The 18,249-nt window shown below is 30.6% G+C and overlaps 1 protein-coding gene across 1 annotated transcript in view; it reads left to right on the top strand.

Annotated features, from left to right (window-relative positions):
• The first annotated feature begins 15,320 nt into the window (after window positions 1–15,320).
• Window positions 15,321–18,249, top strand: part of LOC124358102 (acetylcholine receptor subunit alpha-like 1) — a 31,458-nt gene continuing 28,529 nt past the window's right edge. The window contains exon 1 of the mRNA XM_046810396.1: window positions 15,321–15,403. Coding sequence (XP_046666352.1) covers window positions 15,321–15,403 — 83 coding nt within the window. The remainder of the gene's footprint in view (window positions 15,404–18,249) is intronic.

The following is an 18,249-nucleotide window of genomic DNA, read 5'->3' as shown; positions in this document are numbered from 1 at the left end:
GTATTGAATAACGTAACCGAAGTGATCCTGCTTGTGACGTTTACTATTGCAACATCTGTCCTTGTCACACAGTATATTGGATATGTCAAGACTGTTATGCACCTGATCTTGCTACAGAGTGTAATTGTCACTGAGAAGTTAAACAAAACTAAGAGCTCTCACATTCTGTTTATTTATTGCCTTCCCCACCACGTCGTTCAAATGTGGAAGGATATACAATATTATTTACAGCTTTCTGCGTAGGCCTTTAAACATTTACACGTTAAATGTATTAGAGATTTAAAATAACTTACCATAATCGTGAAATTTAGTTTAAAAAATTTATATGATAAGCCTATAGCTATAACCTTCATGATAAATTCACTTTGGTAATGTAAAAATAATCACCTATAAATGTACATTCGTAATGAAATGTAATGAATATTAAATCAAATAGTGCATTTCATAACGATACGGGCACAAACTCCAGTAGCGTGTGCATGTATAGGTTGAATTTATCAAATTTATATGATAAATTTACATTGTACAACTGGTAATGTTGAAAATATAGGCAACCAGACGGTCTAAATATAAGATAAATAAGAATTTATTTTTTTCTAATTCGTGTTTATTTGTTAAGACTTGATAATATTCTGGAAAAATCTGATAGCAAATTTGTTATTTATGATAACCATTCGGTTAGTTTTATTATTTCCTCTTAACCACGAGCACTAAAAATTACGTACCCGATTTACGTGATCTATGTCTAATTTTGTTCCAAAAATATCTAAGGACTTCTCGCCTTAAATCATAAGTTCTCTCAGTAAGAAAGCATTTCGAATTTGGGGTTCATCTATATTGGTCTAAAATAGACCAAGTCTTACTGAAATCGTTTGGTGTATTAAATCAAAATACATTGACTGCAGAGAATTTGCAGTCGTAGCTGCGGTTAAATCATAGTATTACATACATACGAGTAAATATACGTATGTTTAAAGGCTGATGTATTAAATTGACTGATATACATTTTAATGTCAAGTTTTGGTGCTGAGTGAGACCCAATTGTCATGTAGCCCGTCTCTTTTTTCCTATATTGAAAGCAGGATTTATACTTTATCCGAAGATTCATGCATTGGTATTCAGCTGCGTGCACATTTACTTCATAAGAGTATTACGGTAGGCATGAATGAAAAAAAAACATTAAGCTCCTTGTTTCATATACGAATGTCCATATAACCTATACTTTGGTATTGTTGGTAATGAAATAAAGCGGAATGTCAAACTGAAATTTGTAAACATTTTTAGAAGAATTTTTGCATGATTATTGCACATATCTTTAGCATTTTCAATAGAATTTTGTGCATATAAAGCGCACAGAAGTTCATGAAATCGATCACTGCACTCTTAAGCTCCTAAAAAAGAAGCTTCAGATTTATCAGGATATACAGAAGAAGAAATTTAAACTAGATGGGAAATAGTTGGAAACGTCATTTATATTGTTCACATAATAATATCAAAATATTGATAGAAATTGTAGATGATGGATTGTTACAATAAGGAACGCTGACGGGAGGTTATTAAATCCAAAAACGTCAGCGTCAAACTTTGACAATCAAATAACAGAGCTCGCGATATGAATTATGGATTCATTTCAAAGCATTTCTACTCTGAAAAACTTCATGTAATTTTAATTCAATGTATCATTCGTGAATAATTTAATACATAATAGTTGCATATGTGCCTTGAATTCTTTATACATTTTCAATACTAGAATACAAACATTTATAATGCATGAATTGATACAGTTGATTTGTTTGTAAACTCTGATGAACGTCGATTGCAGTTATTCATATCTATATTTAGGTATTTGATTATTGACATACCAAGCTGCAATGAAGAACGCTACGATAATCTTAGCATGAATATTACGTTATGCTTAAAAATCTTTACGTATTGTAAAAATGAGACTTGTAAAGTTATTTATTACAGAAAACGAAGAAAATCTACACACTATCCACAAAATGCATGAAAATTAGTTCTTGACCCAGGCCATTCAATAAAAAACGCTTTTCGATTCTTTTAAGGGTTAACAAATATATACATTTATACATACATACATACATACATATATATATACATATATATATATATATATTATACATATATATATATATATATATATATATATATTATACATATATATATATATTATACATATATATATATTTATACACATATCTATTACATGAATATATTAACCCTTAAAAGAATCAAAATGTTGGGTTTTTTATTGAATGGCCTGGGTAAGGAACTAATTTTCATGCATTATATGGATAATGTATAGGTTTTCTTCGTTTTTCTTAATACATAACTTTACTATTCTCATTTTTACAGTACGTAAAGATTTGCATACATATATGTATATATGAACGAGAGAGGAGGAAGAGAGAAGAGAGAGTGAGAGCGGGGAGGGGGAGAGAGAGGGTGATAAGAGTGGGAAAGAAGGCGGCAGGGAAAGTGAGAGAGAGAATTGCTTCATTTATCTTGAAAAGAAAGTTTCAATATTGTATTTACCTAAATCTTCTTGTAGTTGGATGAGTATTAGTACTCTTCACTCGAGAACCTGGAGAAGTTTTATTGCTCTCTAACTGCCTGTCTGTCTATCTCTATGTCCTTTTGTCTGGAGGACTAATCGAAAAAGAAGTCATTTCATTTCTGTATAAGCAATTTCCAATTGGTAAATTATTGTGTATCTAGTTCTATAGGGTTTGACTGAGCGTTGGCTGAGGGAAATGTTTACGTTCTTTTTGTTTGCGAGAAACGTGAATTCCAAGAATAAATAAATTTTTATACAAACTCAATACAACCACGTTTGATTATACTTTGCTAAATTAACATTTAATTTCTGTCAATATATAACTTTTGTTTGTTATTAGATAATACTACAGTGTTTTGGAAATTGCCTTCAATTTTTAATACATAACGTTCTAACATATAAGTTCCTATATATTAAAAGTTTTCCAAAATATTATATTTTAAGTCACTAAGGATTTCTTATACGTTTTATATTATTAATTAAGAGAAGTAATAGATTAATTGCTAGGTTACATGCTTATGGTAACGAGAATACAAATAAAGTTGTTTGGAATATGTGCCATCCTTTGACTACAACCCTGAATCATATTTTGAAATATTTTTGGTAAGTACATACGTAGCTCCTGTTAAAAATATATCTTTTGAGTATTTATCACGTGATTTCTGGTAGGAGTACGCCACCACACGTTGTGTAACAAGCCTCGCGTAGCTTGCGTACAAAATTTCAAGTCTATAGCTCTTGTCATACTTGTAGTATTCCGGAGATAGTCAGCAGATCAATCATACACAAAAGATTTTTCCCTTCACCAGCAGAAAAGAAAGAGAAGTTGTCCACTTTTTGAATGATGAATGAGTATGTTATCATAGAACTTATTCTTGTCTCTATATAAATAAAGTTTCAAGCAAAATTATAACCAATTTACGTTGTACCCAAACTCAACCTAGTTGTCAGAAAGTTCACAAATCGACATATTCATTTTGCACAGGTAAGTAATTGAAATAAATCGCCACACAAGTAATTTTTCTGGAGGTCAAGATTGGGTGTGTATCAAAAGGTTTTAAAAATATAATTAATCAATCAACGTTTTAATGTGTCACATTAGTCGCATTTGGCAAACATTTATAAATCACTTTCAGGCATTTAATAAATGTTACTCAAGCCCAACATTTCATCGGTCTTTGTCTCGTTGGTAGACGCTCATTTAACTTTATTTACGTCTGACTTTGCATCGATATAACGTGCGGACAAAGCCGTGTGGATACACGTGTATTCACAAACAAAAGCCAGAGCTTTTCCGACCAACCCAACTTATTGGCTTCCCTTTATATAGCCCAAAGTATGCCCTATGGAAAAGTGTTAGTTTAAAATCCTCTAGTCACAATAGTTTTACACTAGCTCGTGTACTTATAGAATGTACTTTGACTCTACATTTCAGCGTAAATTTTACCTATATTTTGAATAGGGTAGAATTCTGCTAACTATGGAAAAATTGCACTTCCTTTAATACGAGTTCTAATTATCCATTAACTTAATTTTGACAAATATTCACCTTTGTTCTATGTGAAAAATACTAACGCACTCTAAACAGTTCAATCATATTTTAAATAAATGTACTTATTTGAAAAAGTATACAGAAACGAAGACAGATGTGATAAGACAGAGTAAATTCTCGTTAAATTTTAGTTAATGAAAACATTACCAATACAAATAAATGTTAATTTTCGTTCACGTAAATATAAGGGCAAGAGCAAGTGAATAGTATTAATTTCTATGCATTTGCGGTCTAAATTTTTGTTAGGTGGATATAAACTTATTATGTGATAACTTTCATATCGTAACAACACAGTTTGAACATCGGATTGATGTATAATCAATATAAATGACTGTTAATGCATGAAACTGATTGTATCTTTATAACTGTTTTATCTCTATTCTGTCATTATATTCTCATCAATATGACAGACCTAATCTAAAACCCATTGGTAAAATATGGGACCAGATAACATTTTGAGATAGGTTAACAATTACAGTTTCAACGTCTAATCTGCATGTCTGCTGTTGAAAATTGTATAACATTGACTAGTAACTTGTAACTTTTTTCTTTCCTTGAATAAATTAAAGTAAATACGCAACAATCTAAAATAATTGATAATTATATATTAATATAGGACTAGCCTTGCCGTTCTGTAAAAAAATTATATTTAGGTTCATTTTCAAAATTTTAAAAAGCGTATCTGACAGTAATTTAACATTTACGTTGGTTACAGAATAGAAAAAAAAAACTTTTTATGTTAATTTATTAAAGCAAATTATTTTATTTTCATTAACATAACAGTTTAATTTGATGATGGTACACGACTAAGTGTTTGGATCGATGATTTTCGATTAATTAATAATTAATTACGTGTAAAGAAACATATCCGGGCAATGTATTAAATCCCGATGATAGTAACAGCTGTGGAGTTTCATGCGTGTTTTTATAGAGTACATAGAGGCGCCATGGAAAATATTCGATCTGCGGCACTATTTCCAAATGATTTAATACCTAAGTTGAAAAAGATTATAGGCTACCCGATTATATTAGAATTATATTAGATATATTAGAATAGAATATACTGTCTATGACAGTATATTCGATTCTAATAGGGTACATACACATGAAATAATATATTGTCTTTAAGGAAAATATCTTTTCACTTGATTAGTACATTCTGGGATTTAAACAGATGCTACTTGCGTTTGTATGTACCTTACAACAACACAATTTTATTGTTAGAATCTGTCATGCTAATTATATATTGAAATTTTTTTAGTGATATATTTAAAATGTTCGTTTCTGAAGCTAGAAATCCTAGAAAGATTTTATATACTATCTATGAGGAAGATATAATTTTATACAAGGTAAATTTCTGAAATACTCTTTAGCATATTTTTATACATACTTAAGGACACCAAAAACAAAATATTTTACATACCAACGTGTTATAAAAAGTAAATATGCAAGGACCTTTTGAGTTGGAATCGATATCACAAATAATAAACAAAAAATTAATATTTTACAAACATGCGTTAAACATTTCTTCACGATACTCTAAATTAATTACAGATAATTGTGCCAACTGATATAAATACTTACTAATTGAAAGAATTCATATATTTGGTATTGGCCCACAAAAACATAGGGTTAGATACTGATGCATATTATCCACTCTTATGCAAAATTAAACCCTGCAGAGCATAATTTATCTATGAAACGTTTTAAAGAAACCAAAAACCAAATACCAACATTTGGTATGGATCAGATCCTCTCACACCTTTTAATAATTTGAGTTAGATATTTAGTTTAGCATTATATATTTTAGATATTACTTGAAGTTACCACTGCAATAGTTTAGCTCCGAAAACATGAAATTCAATCTCTTAAATTGTCTCCAGTCAGAAAAGGATAAACTGAAAAAACAGTAAGGATTTTAGGATAATGACCTAGCTGTACTGGCCACCATCTTGATTTTAACATTTTAACAACAAATTTGACGTCAAATAATTCAACGACCTTATTGCGTAAAATTAAAGGAGGTGCATTATTTTTAGATATTTATAATACTCATCCAAACTCACTTTAGTAATTTTTATCATTTTATTGGTTACTTTAAAAAACTCAATTATTTTGGTGTTTTATCGATTTAATACTCAAAAAGTATACGATTTGTAAGAAAATTAAAAAAGCATATGCTCGCATACTAATTATTATTGTTTATATATCAATTATTAATATATATTTTAAATAAGACATGGTTTTTTTAATATAATGGTGTCTGTATGCGTGCTTTGTACCTCATTCGAGTAAAAACTACTGAACCGATTGTACTGAAATTTTAAACGTACATTCTTAGGTTAACACTTACACCTATTTCTATTTCACGCCCCACTGGTCATAAAAACTCCCTTAGCACTCCTTTACATTTATGGACTTGCCTAAATAAGCAGGTAGCAAATGTGGTTTTATTTAACTGCAAAAGTAAAGAATAATCAGTGTAAAGTCATTAAAAAAATAATAGTAAATGTAGGTATTATATAATGGGTAAATTCATCTGTCAAGGTCAACCCTACTTTATAAAACTCATGTTACATGCAGAAGAGTTACTTTGTCTGAGTTTGTATTAATTGGGATTTTAATCTTCTAAAGTAAAGGCCAATATTATATATATTTATCAAAATGTACTAACTGACTAAAGAGATCTTCTCACTGGACTAAAATAATTCAATTGTTATTGAAATATTTCGAATATTCTGTACCGTTTTTATATAGTACATATATTGAATTTATATGGATCTAATATTTTATCAATTAAAACAACTTTTCGGAAATACTTGGTTTATTCCGAAATTTAAGTTCACCAAAAAGTTAACAAAGTTTACAAACTTTTGATTCAATTTTCTTCAAAATGTCACTCAATCGAACAAATCTAATTAAGAGTCTGATTAAAAGGTATTAAAATTAAAATTAAACTAAAAATGTATACTTCTCCAAAAAAAAAAAATGGTTTAAATTAACAAAACAAAATAAAAAGTTCTCTTCTCAAAATACTCAAAATTAATATAACACAAAACTTGATATTTACTTTATGACCAAAATTTAATTCACAATACTTCAAAAAATTGAATTAAATTTTCAGACTCTGAAAGATGGGAAACTTTAGAAATTTTTATTACAGTATTATAAAAATAAAAGATATTAACTATACGCTGGTACGGGACTTACTACTTTGAAGATTACGGAGGCAGATCGGAAAAATAAAACGCACTAAAAATTTAAATACTTGAAATTGAATTTACACGCGATAAATAATTACTCTAAATCCCAACTATAGGGTTAGAGGAAGAAAACTTCAGCTTCGACCGGTACACCTTCTCCTTGAAACTCCAAGATTCGACTGACTGCTTCTCTCTCTACAGCGAGCCGGGTCGAAACGTATCACCGTCGCTCGATCAGCTGATTGACCGGTCTAACTGAACAAACAATGTCCACGCACCGCGTCTAGTTAACAAGAGCCTACTTCCTACCGCGATTCAGCATAAATGAATTAGAACTATGGTACAATTCAATCAATTATCGCACGCCTGTTTTTCAAAATTGTATTGCGAGTAAAAGCATAGTTAACTGTTAATTCTTCTATTATTCTACGACCTTACAGCTGGCTCTCGATCTCTGTTGCATGTTATTGTGCCTCCAGTGGGAGGCTAAAATATTTGAATAATTCTGTGGTGTAAGCCATGTAAAAATTCTTAAAATCTACAATATTGTATAATATAACAAGAATAGTGTTCATACATAACACATTCGCTCCCAGAACTTACACAAACTGACATAGCTACTCAACCTAAGACTAAACGCTGCCGCTTAGGAATTAAAGTGTTAGGTTGTAATGTCAAAAAATTATTTTCATAGTTCGAAATTTATAGTTACCATCATATTTTAGTTTCCTGAGTGTATAAAAAGGTACTATAATATAAACAAACTTCTTGGGGAGACCTGTGCGAAAACATAGAGTTAGAATGGGATCAAAGGGTCCATGAAAGTCATATTAGTATAATTTATATAGTGAAAAAAGCCTTTACATGATTATTGTATATTTGATTAAACTTTTTCCATAACTCTTGATATTTGAATGTTTTAACTTCAAATTTGGGATAGAAAATCTTGTTGGTGCAAGAGTTTGTATTTCGACTAACAAAAGGAAGAGAAGAGACGTTCGTATCAAAAGCGGGGAAATGTCCGAGTAGTGAATAGACGTGAACCAACCTCATCTGCTCACAGCTCTTTGATTGCGATTCAAGGATGGCCTGAGTCTGAGTTGCGTATTCGGGTTTACTCAGCATTGCGTTCATTTACGAATAGGTTTTTAATTAATTAAAATTGTACATTTTCAAGGAAAAAATTAAAAAAACTAAAGTAGTATGATGTTGTAAAAGACGTAGACTACTATATGTTTGTATATTAAGCTCATGTTTGTTATGATTTATAAATATGTGGACAGTAGAATACTGTAACAGTATTTTTTTGTATGTTTTAATCTATTAAAAATTTTGAAGATATTTACTTTTAATTTTAAGAATATTTTTACAATTTTATCAAGAGATGACCTACACTTATTATCTAAGTAAGAGATATATAACTTAATTTTACCCAAATATATATTTTTAGTTTGTTTTAGTTTCCAAAACTCTGTTAGTTACGTAGTAACGTCTATGCCGTCCTGGCGCAGGTGGGAAGACACGTCACTCGGATGTGTGGCTCCACCACTGCCTTCTAGTTAGTTCGGTGGGGAAATGACATGCCTGCAACCTACCAGTAATTGTGACTGTCATACAGAAACTGCCATCAGAAATAGGAGAGCTTCCCAGCTCCCCAGCCAGAATGCCTACCTGTTCTGCTTAACTTTCTTCTTATGGTTAAATCCTAACTACTGCAGTATATCTAAACGATCCACCCAATTTTAGTTAACCGCATACTGTCAATAAAATATGTAAAAAATTGGCCATAAATAATCCGATTTGACAGATTTTTTTTTTATCGCACTAAAAATAAAACACGACAATGGTATTTAAAGTATGATTCAATCGAATCAGACGAGCACATACACGTGTAAAACATACCCTTAGTTAAGAATATTGATTTGGTATAATGTATCTTTAGAGACCAAGATGAAATTTTTTGCAGATTTATTCACCAGTAGGGCTTAAACATGGAGGGAATTTATAAATAAAAAGGCCTATATGTTAACCAAAGAAACCTAACAATGTCCGAGAAAAATGTCAGTACAATTGGTTCGGTACCTTTTACGGAATTCAACCAAAAAAATACACACACCAGACATCATGAGTTTTTTTATATAATAACATAGATAGGTATATTTATTTCCGTTGTATAAAAATTCATACAAACCTATATTATATATTACGACAATAACATTTAATTACGTCCGTATAAAATCGATTATGACATTATAAAAACCATTACTTCCTATATCCCTTTCCTACCATCTCGTTTTCCAATTAAAACATATTAACTATGCAAACGTTTCTAAACATTTCATACTAGTTTTTTTCTGATAAGATTAATAATTCATATTGAAATCAGAAAATATTATATACGTGGAAATGAATAACCCAGTCTTCACTTATAATGAATGTGAATATACTGTGAAATATAATCGAGTAAATAAATAATATAAGATTTGTTGTTTTGCTCCAACATCACAACCTACGAATACTAAGAAAAAGTTGCTGGTTCTCTGAAGTGTGAAATAAACGATACAGCTTCACAGCCCCGCAATAAAACATGTGTATGTAAGCGTGTAATATTTGAGTTTAATATTAAATCACTTGTTGGAGCTAGTTGTTACACACCCTAGACGTTAAAGCGCTGTGCAACCACTTAAAATAAACCAACTTTAAAATACTCCAGAGTTATCAAACTTCTAGTGATATTACACGAGTGGAGAACCACAATAACATGCAATCTCTCAATCGTGTTTACATGCATGCAAGAGAGTTTGATTTACATTAAAAGAAATTAGTTTAAGTACCGTACACAAAATGTTATTCAACACCTTTACTGTGGGTCTATACTTTGAGATGTGGAGTACCATGATATCAAACCTGCAGCGGGTAAGACTATGGAAACGGGAAGTTTCACAACCGAGTCCGGGCATATGCATTGAATTCATGACTGTAGTCATTTAAAAATAATTTAATTTTAAATGTAGAATAATTTCAATTGAGATGATTATGTCCAATTGGTTAGGTATATTGCTTGAGTTTGAATTTAAATAGATATTAAGGACAACAAGTACATCTGTAGATTTTTATCTCAAAAGCGAATATGGATCGCTTTGTTATCAGAGAACATTCAGTTTTGCTTACAAAGGATCTGTAACAAGTCAATTATTAGGAGTGCTTGCATATTCCATTGTCGCTGCATCCTAAGAGAACGCAATCTTCGTAAAATACATTCTTATGAATATTCGAGACACAATAATGTAAGCTATATTTTTCCGTAAAATAATGAAAGCTAGATGGAACTTTTCCTTCCCCCCTTTATTTGTATAGGAAAATCACGTGTCCCTGATTATACACATAGAAGATATCTTACAACTTCAAATAGCTATCTTCCCAACTTGATTAGATATACTAGTAGTAGAGTTGAAAATCATTCATCAACACAAATAAATTAACAAACAACAGTTTGTTGGAATTTATCACCATATTTAGGAGAATAATTACATTCTTAGAGCATCTTAATTTTAAAATGGTCGCTTTTAGTATCCTTAAACTTTTGAAAGCTACGGAACTATTATTTAGCCTGAAGAAAAAACTAAAACTATTTATTTCTTAAATATAAACATTTTCTCTCCACCCCAGTGTTATCTTATGTTCATACGCAGCTTTAACACTTGCTGTGGGTGAAGCTTGGAAATTCCTATTTAATTTCTAGAGAAAATCCAAGCACGTATTAAAATGTTGCAGAATATTTTACATATTTTGGCTAATTGGAATTTTGTTACAAGCTTTTTTTACTGTAAAAATTCGGTCAAAGTTACCATTTCGGTAATAAACTTTTCCTAGTTCTTATTATTTTCAAGAAAGCATGTAGTAAACAAATTATATAAATTAAATTTAATGTTTCTAAAACTAAATTTAAAGAAAACAAATTATGTGCTACAATGTTTATTTTAATCAGGAATAGTATCTGCTATGAATTGTTTAAAAAGGCTAAGAGTCTGTATAAAAGATTCATTTTGGCTTCATTGCTAGGGCTAAACTATAATAATATTTATATCTTTATTAACTAAAGTTTATTAAGGGAATCAATTTCGAATGTTCTTCTAATTAATGTTTATTAGAAATCAGTTGTTTAGAAGCAGTTTTGAGTTTAATACATATATTATTTTTTAATAATGTGGTTATTATTTAAAATAGTTCTTATCACATAAAACATAAAAAAACTGTATAATTAATACTAAAAAAACGACAGCATAGTAAAAATAAACAAAAATAAAACATTTTATTTTAAACAAGTATTACAAATTCACCTTTTTGTAAATGTTTGTTATGAACATGCAATGTTATTCACACCCAAACAATTAAATAAAAAAAAATACATTATAGACATGTTGGCACTATTATTGCACATATTCAAAACAATGTAATGGAATAAACCGCTCTTGAGCAAACATAAAAGGTAAACACAAACTGTAGCATTACTTGCCTTGCATTATACATGCACTATGTTAAACAACATGGACACTCTATGTTGGTTGCCACTCTCATAATAGTTATATTTCACTTTGATATAAATATATATATATCAGAGTTTTATGTATATATATATATATATATATATATATATATATATATATATATATATATATATATATATAAAATAAAATAAGTGACAGACTTGAAAATCTTCATGGAATTCCAGTGAAATATGTTATGCAACACGTAATGTGGCGTGCTCCAACCTTGTTTAACCGTAATAATTCGATATCTAAGATATAAAAAGGTACAAATAAATCTGAAATATATAATAGTTTTGATAAGTTGAATCGCGGATATACTTGGGAATTTAAAATATTAAATCATAAAATTATAAATGTTGTGACACCCCAGTTTCACCAGCTACAGTAAATTGCCAACCTTCACTTCTGGCTAGTTTTTACTTTCCAGTTGAACCTACATTTGGTATAGGAAAACCGATATGTCACTTACATCTAGGCAACCTTGTGGATAGATACTAACTACCTTCAAATGTATAGATTTTTTGGTGCAGGGATAGATCTATAGCTATTCTACTGTGGGTTATGACTGATGGAATTAGTGGGGCTCTCTAAGTGTCAGAGGTTCTTGCTAGCCTAGATATAAGGGCGTGCACCCTCCTGCCTGTTCTGAAATTATGTAAAATTTAATTTTACTTTAGAGTACCTTAGGGTTAACATTTAGTTACATGTGTCGTGTTAAATGTGATTATCAATGAGCTACATTAGGGCTGGATGGATACAGAGAGATGATTTTAGTATGATCTGTGATGTATTGTCCTGACTCTGGTTAACGGAAAAATATTATTTACCCTTGTAGACAGAAATCATGGCCGGTAGCGTCCATTCCAACCACTTGAGTCACGCTGGAGTTAATCTAAAATGCTAGTTTGAACCTTGCACATTGCAAAGTTTGCCCTTCGTCTCTCAAATAATTAACTGATTTTTATTTTGTTTAAGAGGTTTGTGGCTTAGACACGCTAGATTTGCGATTATATGTGATTGTTTGTTAAGGTATTTCCAGTTTAACACTACTTCAACACTGCTAAGTGACTCTAACTTTCGTCAACTGGAATTTTACTCCTTCTGTGTACTCTTTTACTCGGAAGTGCCCAGATAGTGTGTCGCCCCTGTAAAAACTTGTTCGTGTTGAGGTGAAACTGACCGTTTTCCGTACTGTGAGCCAGATAAATACAACTTCGATGAGTTATGTCCTTTTCCTTGTATACCTTCTCCTCTCGTAACTACACAATTTTTACTGATTTTTACTGTTAACTGATTCTCTTAGCAATATGATTGCTTATCCAAACTTAACCCAAAGCATTCTTTTTAAAACAAGCGATCTAAAGGTTTTTTTTAAATTAACAGTTATTTAGTTAATATACGTGTAAAAATAAATACCAAACCATCAACTTTCAGTACTATAGGCATTTAATAAGAAAATGTTTGCTAAACACAACTCTAAAATTTAAAACTGATGAAAAACTCATTAACACATTTCTTTAATATCTTAAATAAACTATTTTTAGATATATACTTTCTTATTTATACTTAAGAGTTAGGTCGAGTTTTGCTTAACTACAGTATTTTCTGAAATTTATTGTTCGTTAATTAATAAAAAATGTATGTATTACTACATATATATATATATATATATATTTATAATATATATATATTTATTCAAAATATAACATCCGAAATGTAACACCTCATGTGAATAGATATTAGCACGCATAATAATAATTCAAGAGATTGGTTGAGCATAGCGAATCCTATTATTTGAGAGGTTGGAAAATTTCCTTTCAGCGTCTGTCTACACTCCGCACGAAATCTAGAAAACAAACCGACCTCAAATTGAAGATCAAGTTTTTGCATGAAATTTTGTTTAATTTCTACAAAGGCAACATCAAATTAGATGGCGTATGTCATTCCACGGCACTGGAGGAGCATGGGTAAATATTGTTACTTAGGTCTTATGGGTAAGCAAATGACAAGGAGAAAATATTACAATAAACAAATATGTAGGCAACTCTTTAATATCTTATGGCAACACATAATCATATGGCATTTCAATACGTGACGTAATAACACAGTTTTAGATATAAAAGTTTCGTTTGCAACCCCAGAGAAGCCAATTGCGTGATACGTGGTATGGGGTATTGCTGCCTTGTTAAATACTAAAATTAAATTGAAATCTGGAGGTAAACATTTTCAAGAAAAACTCCAGTTTAATTCGACTCTTAAAGAGGTCTTTCGTTAAGCAAACCATTTTCAACCTTTATATCCCTTATTATTCATGTTACCTCAATAGCTAATTTTAGATCTTACCGTGCTTTGAAATGAAATGAAATGAAATGAAAAATGTCTTTATTAGAGGCGAAGTTAGGACTATAAAGTCCTCTCTACCACTTAACCTCGTAAAAATTTAAACTAACATACATATACATGTATAACTAAAAATAAATCTATTTATTTACCTTATACATTAAAAGAATCTTAGCTTTAAAATAATAAAAAACAACATCTATAATTAATGTAACTTTATAAATATTTACAAAACTATAATAAGACATACATGCATGCATTCATTCAACTTGCATTCAGTTGCCTTAAGTAACACATTCCAAAGCCGCCAACCGCTATACCCCCTGAGCCCCCAGCATCAAGGCCCTTTGTTGATTTAATTGCAAAAAATGAACAGAATGTTATTATTAACTGTAGCATTGTCAATTTTTAGGATTGCGTACATGAACTATTGATAATTTATTTATCCATTGATTAAAGAAGTTTGGCATATCCAACTGATCTGCAGACGTCACTACTTACTCTGTTATTATAAGGTACACGTAACTGTCACTGTATTGAAATATACTGACCGTTCTTGTTATACTCATACCAGTAAAAGTTTTTTTTGTCGAATATTAACTAACTGATTAAGTGTTTATACTTTCATGGATGGGTGTTTTATTGTGTGAATTTATTGATAGTGTAAGTAAGTATAAGTACTTGAGTCTTATTTTTTCATAAAAATTTTGAAGTGGAGGAACAGTGTACATACATGCGGAGAAAACTTTTTTAAATTTACTTTTATATCTTGTTTTCTGCGTACAATACCTAACACAGATAAGTTAAAAACTGAATATCATGGTTTTGTAAATCAAAACAGTATGGTGTTTAAGAATGTTGTGAGTGTTTTCAAATAACCTTATAAAAATAGCTCTAAAGCCAAATAGTACTTTTCTCAACATTAAAAAATTATATAAAAAACCCAAAACGTTTCAATAATGTAAAATAATAAAAGGAATCAATAAATGGTTAGCAGATGCTGGGAGAGATGGGTTTCGTCGAAGTTTTCCTCAATATACACCTAGGTATGCTGTACTCATGATGTATTGAATTTCTGTTATGTTTTAGTAATACATTAGATGTCGGTACGATTGTGTGATGTGGTACGCTGGCACGTTGTGGTAATCTGTGGAATGCAGGTTATGGAGGGTGTGGTGCGTGTGTGAGTGTGTTTTGTGGGCAGGTACAGTTATATTATTATTTATTGCCGTATTTTTTATGTAACCATATATTTATTTAAACCAACAATACATTAATCTTTCCATGTTGTTGATTTTCATAACATTTAAAATTTACAATCTTTCGTATTCTTCATCATATTCTAAACGTTCTAATTTCAGATTTATAATTTCTCTATTCCACTCTAGTATCAGCTCGTTTGCAGGTATATTTTTTTGTATGAATTATTTTATTAATAAAAACTGTTTTTAATAATTTTTATTCATTCCTTTGTGATTTCAGATATTTTAGTTGAATAAATTTAGCGCAGAACAATAACCTCTGTTCCCCACACACGGGCTGTTGCCCTTCTGTGGATAACATCCTAGAACAATATTGCATTAAGGTTTTTCAAAAATTTGGATAAACTAAAAGATGTTAAATGCAACGGTACGCTGTTTTGTCCCTTAAATTAGAAATGTTTTTAAAATACATAACGTTTAGTGTTTTACTATATTTCTAAACACGTAGAATGGTGGAAAAAATGTAAACCTTCTTTTTTATTAGATATCTTAAGATACAGATTGATTTGAAAGGTGTTTCAATTGGGAAATAGGCACAAATTAAGTCAGTATCAACAGTAATTGTAAATAAATGTATAATATATCCATAACGAAGTGACAGAGTACCACATCTCATAGTTCTTCTAAAAGTATAATGAAAATAAATTAATGAAACCATTATTAGCAATCACAAAAATAATGTTCAAATGTTGCTAATCTGTTATCGTCATGTTATGGAAAACCTCGCAAGGGCATAGACGAACTAAACATATGCTCACATGAACAGACTCACATAAAGAAAATAATCTTTATAAAATGTGTCAAAATGAGTTTTAGTTATAATGTATGATTTATTTACCATTAAGCTATTTTTATGGGTGACTTAGAACAATGCTTACGAATATACAAAATGCCTTCAATCGTTATGTATGAAAAAACCAATTCTAGTTTCAAATGCCCCCTCAGCACTAATAACTTTTACAGATTTGGAAACTATACAGTTTGTGATGTTTACTTTTGATTGTTTATCTTATATTCTTATGTTGTAACCTCCACCTGATGGTTACTATCTTAGATTATTTCGTTATAGGCTTCACCTGATGTTTACTATCTTATATTTTCTCACTGTAGCCCTCACCTGATGGTTACTATCTTATATTCTCTCGTTGTAAGCTCCACCTGATGGTTACTATATTACATTCTCTCGTTCTAGGCTTCACCTGATGTTTAATATCTTATATTTTCTCACTGTAGCCCTCACCTGATGGTTACTATCTTATATTCTCTCGTTGTAAGCTCCACCTGATGGTTACTATATTAAATTCTCTCGTTCTAGGCTTCACCTGATGTTTACTATCTTATATTTTCTCACTGTAGCCCTCACCTGATGGTTACTATCTTATATTTTATTGTTGTAAGCTCCACCTGATGGTTACTATATTACATTCTCTCGTTGTAACCTCCACCTGATGGTTACTATCTTAGATTCTCTCGTTGTAGGCTTCACCTGATGGTTACTATCTTATATTCTCTCGTTGTAAGCTCCACCTGATGGTTACTATATTACATTCTCTCGTTGTAACCTCCACCTGATGGTTACTATCTTTAATTCTCTCGTTGTAGGCTTCACCTGATGGTTACTATCTTATATTTTCTCACTGCAGTCCTCACCTGATGGTTACTATCTTATATTCTCTCGTTTTAAGCTCCACCTGATGGTTACTATCTTATATTTTCTCACTGCAGTCCTCACCTGATGGTTACTATCTTATATTCTCTCGTTGTAGGCTTCACCTGATGTTCACTATCTTCTATTCTCTCACTTTAGCCCTCACTCGATGGTTACTAACTTAAATTCTTTTGTTGTCCCATTTGATTCTTACTATCTTATTTTATTTCATTGTAGGTCTTACCTGATGCAAAATTTCTTTAAGTCTTCCTCACGGATAATAATCTGCTATAGTAAAAAATAAACTAGTTCTACTCTATAGTTAATTTAGCTATACGTGTCACTTTTTGTTGTCAGAGATTGTGCAGGTGCGCCATATTGTTTCAACTATATTTCTTTCCTTACCTTATGAGGATTAACTCAGTAAGTTGAGAGTTTTTAAAACTATAATCGTATTACCCAATCAATGCCATATCTAAAAAGAATAGTCTTACAATTCCTTTAGAAAGCATTTAAACTCCAGTACTATTGGTGGTTTATTTTCTGCATCTAGTAGGGATTTCTACAAACATTAACTCTTATTGTGCAAGTATACTTCATCAATGTTTCGAAATGAATAACTATCAACCTATAGACTATGTTAAACTGAAATTGGTAAAAGATAGCATTCAATAGTCAAGTTAAAATATTTCAGTAATTTTATTTGATTTGATTGAAAATAATTTAATGAATTATTCGATCAGTATACGTTAAAACCCATTCTTACTGTAAATTTGTCTCATAATATGAAATAAGGAATTACTGCCATGGTGATACTTTACTTTACACAAATTACTTTAAACCGCTACATTATATGCAATACTCCAAAAATAAAAAGTTTGTAATGCCAACGACATGGCTTAATTATTTCAACTTAAACGGGGACACGTTCCATAGACGAGATGTGAACCATAAAATATAATAACCCGAGCTGTCACCCTTATCTGCCAATGAGTACACAGGGGTTGTTAGTTATGTACTCAGGGGTGCTACAGCTAGCGAGTTATTTGACATGCAGTACAGGGCTTTGGGAAAAGTAGAAAAACACTTCGTTTAGTTGAATATGTAGAGTTATTTTAT

Source organism: Homalodisca vitripennis, chromosome 3 (genome assembly GCF_021130785.1).
Source record: "Homalodisca vitripennis isolate AUS2020 chromosome 3, UT_GWSS_2.1, whole genome shotgun sequence".
NCBI lineage: Eukaryota > Metazoa > Arthropoda > Insecta > Hemiptera > Cicadellidae > Homalodisca > Homalodisca vitripennis.
This window is presented reverse-complemented; position numbering and strand designations above follow the sequence as displayed.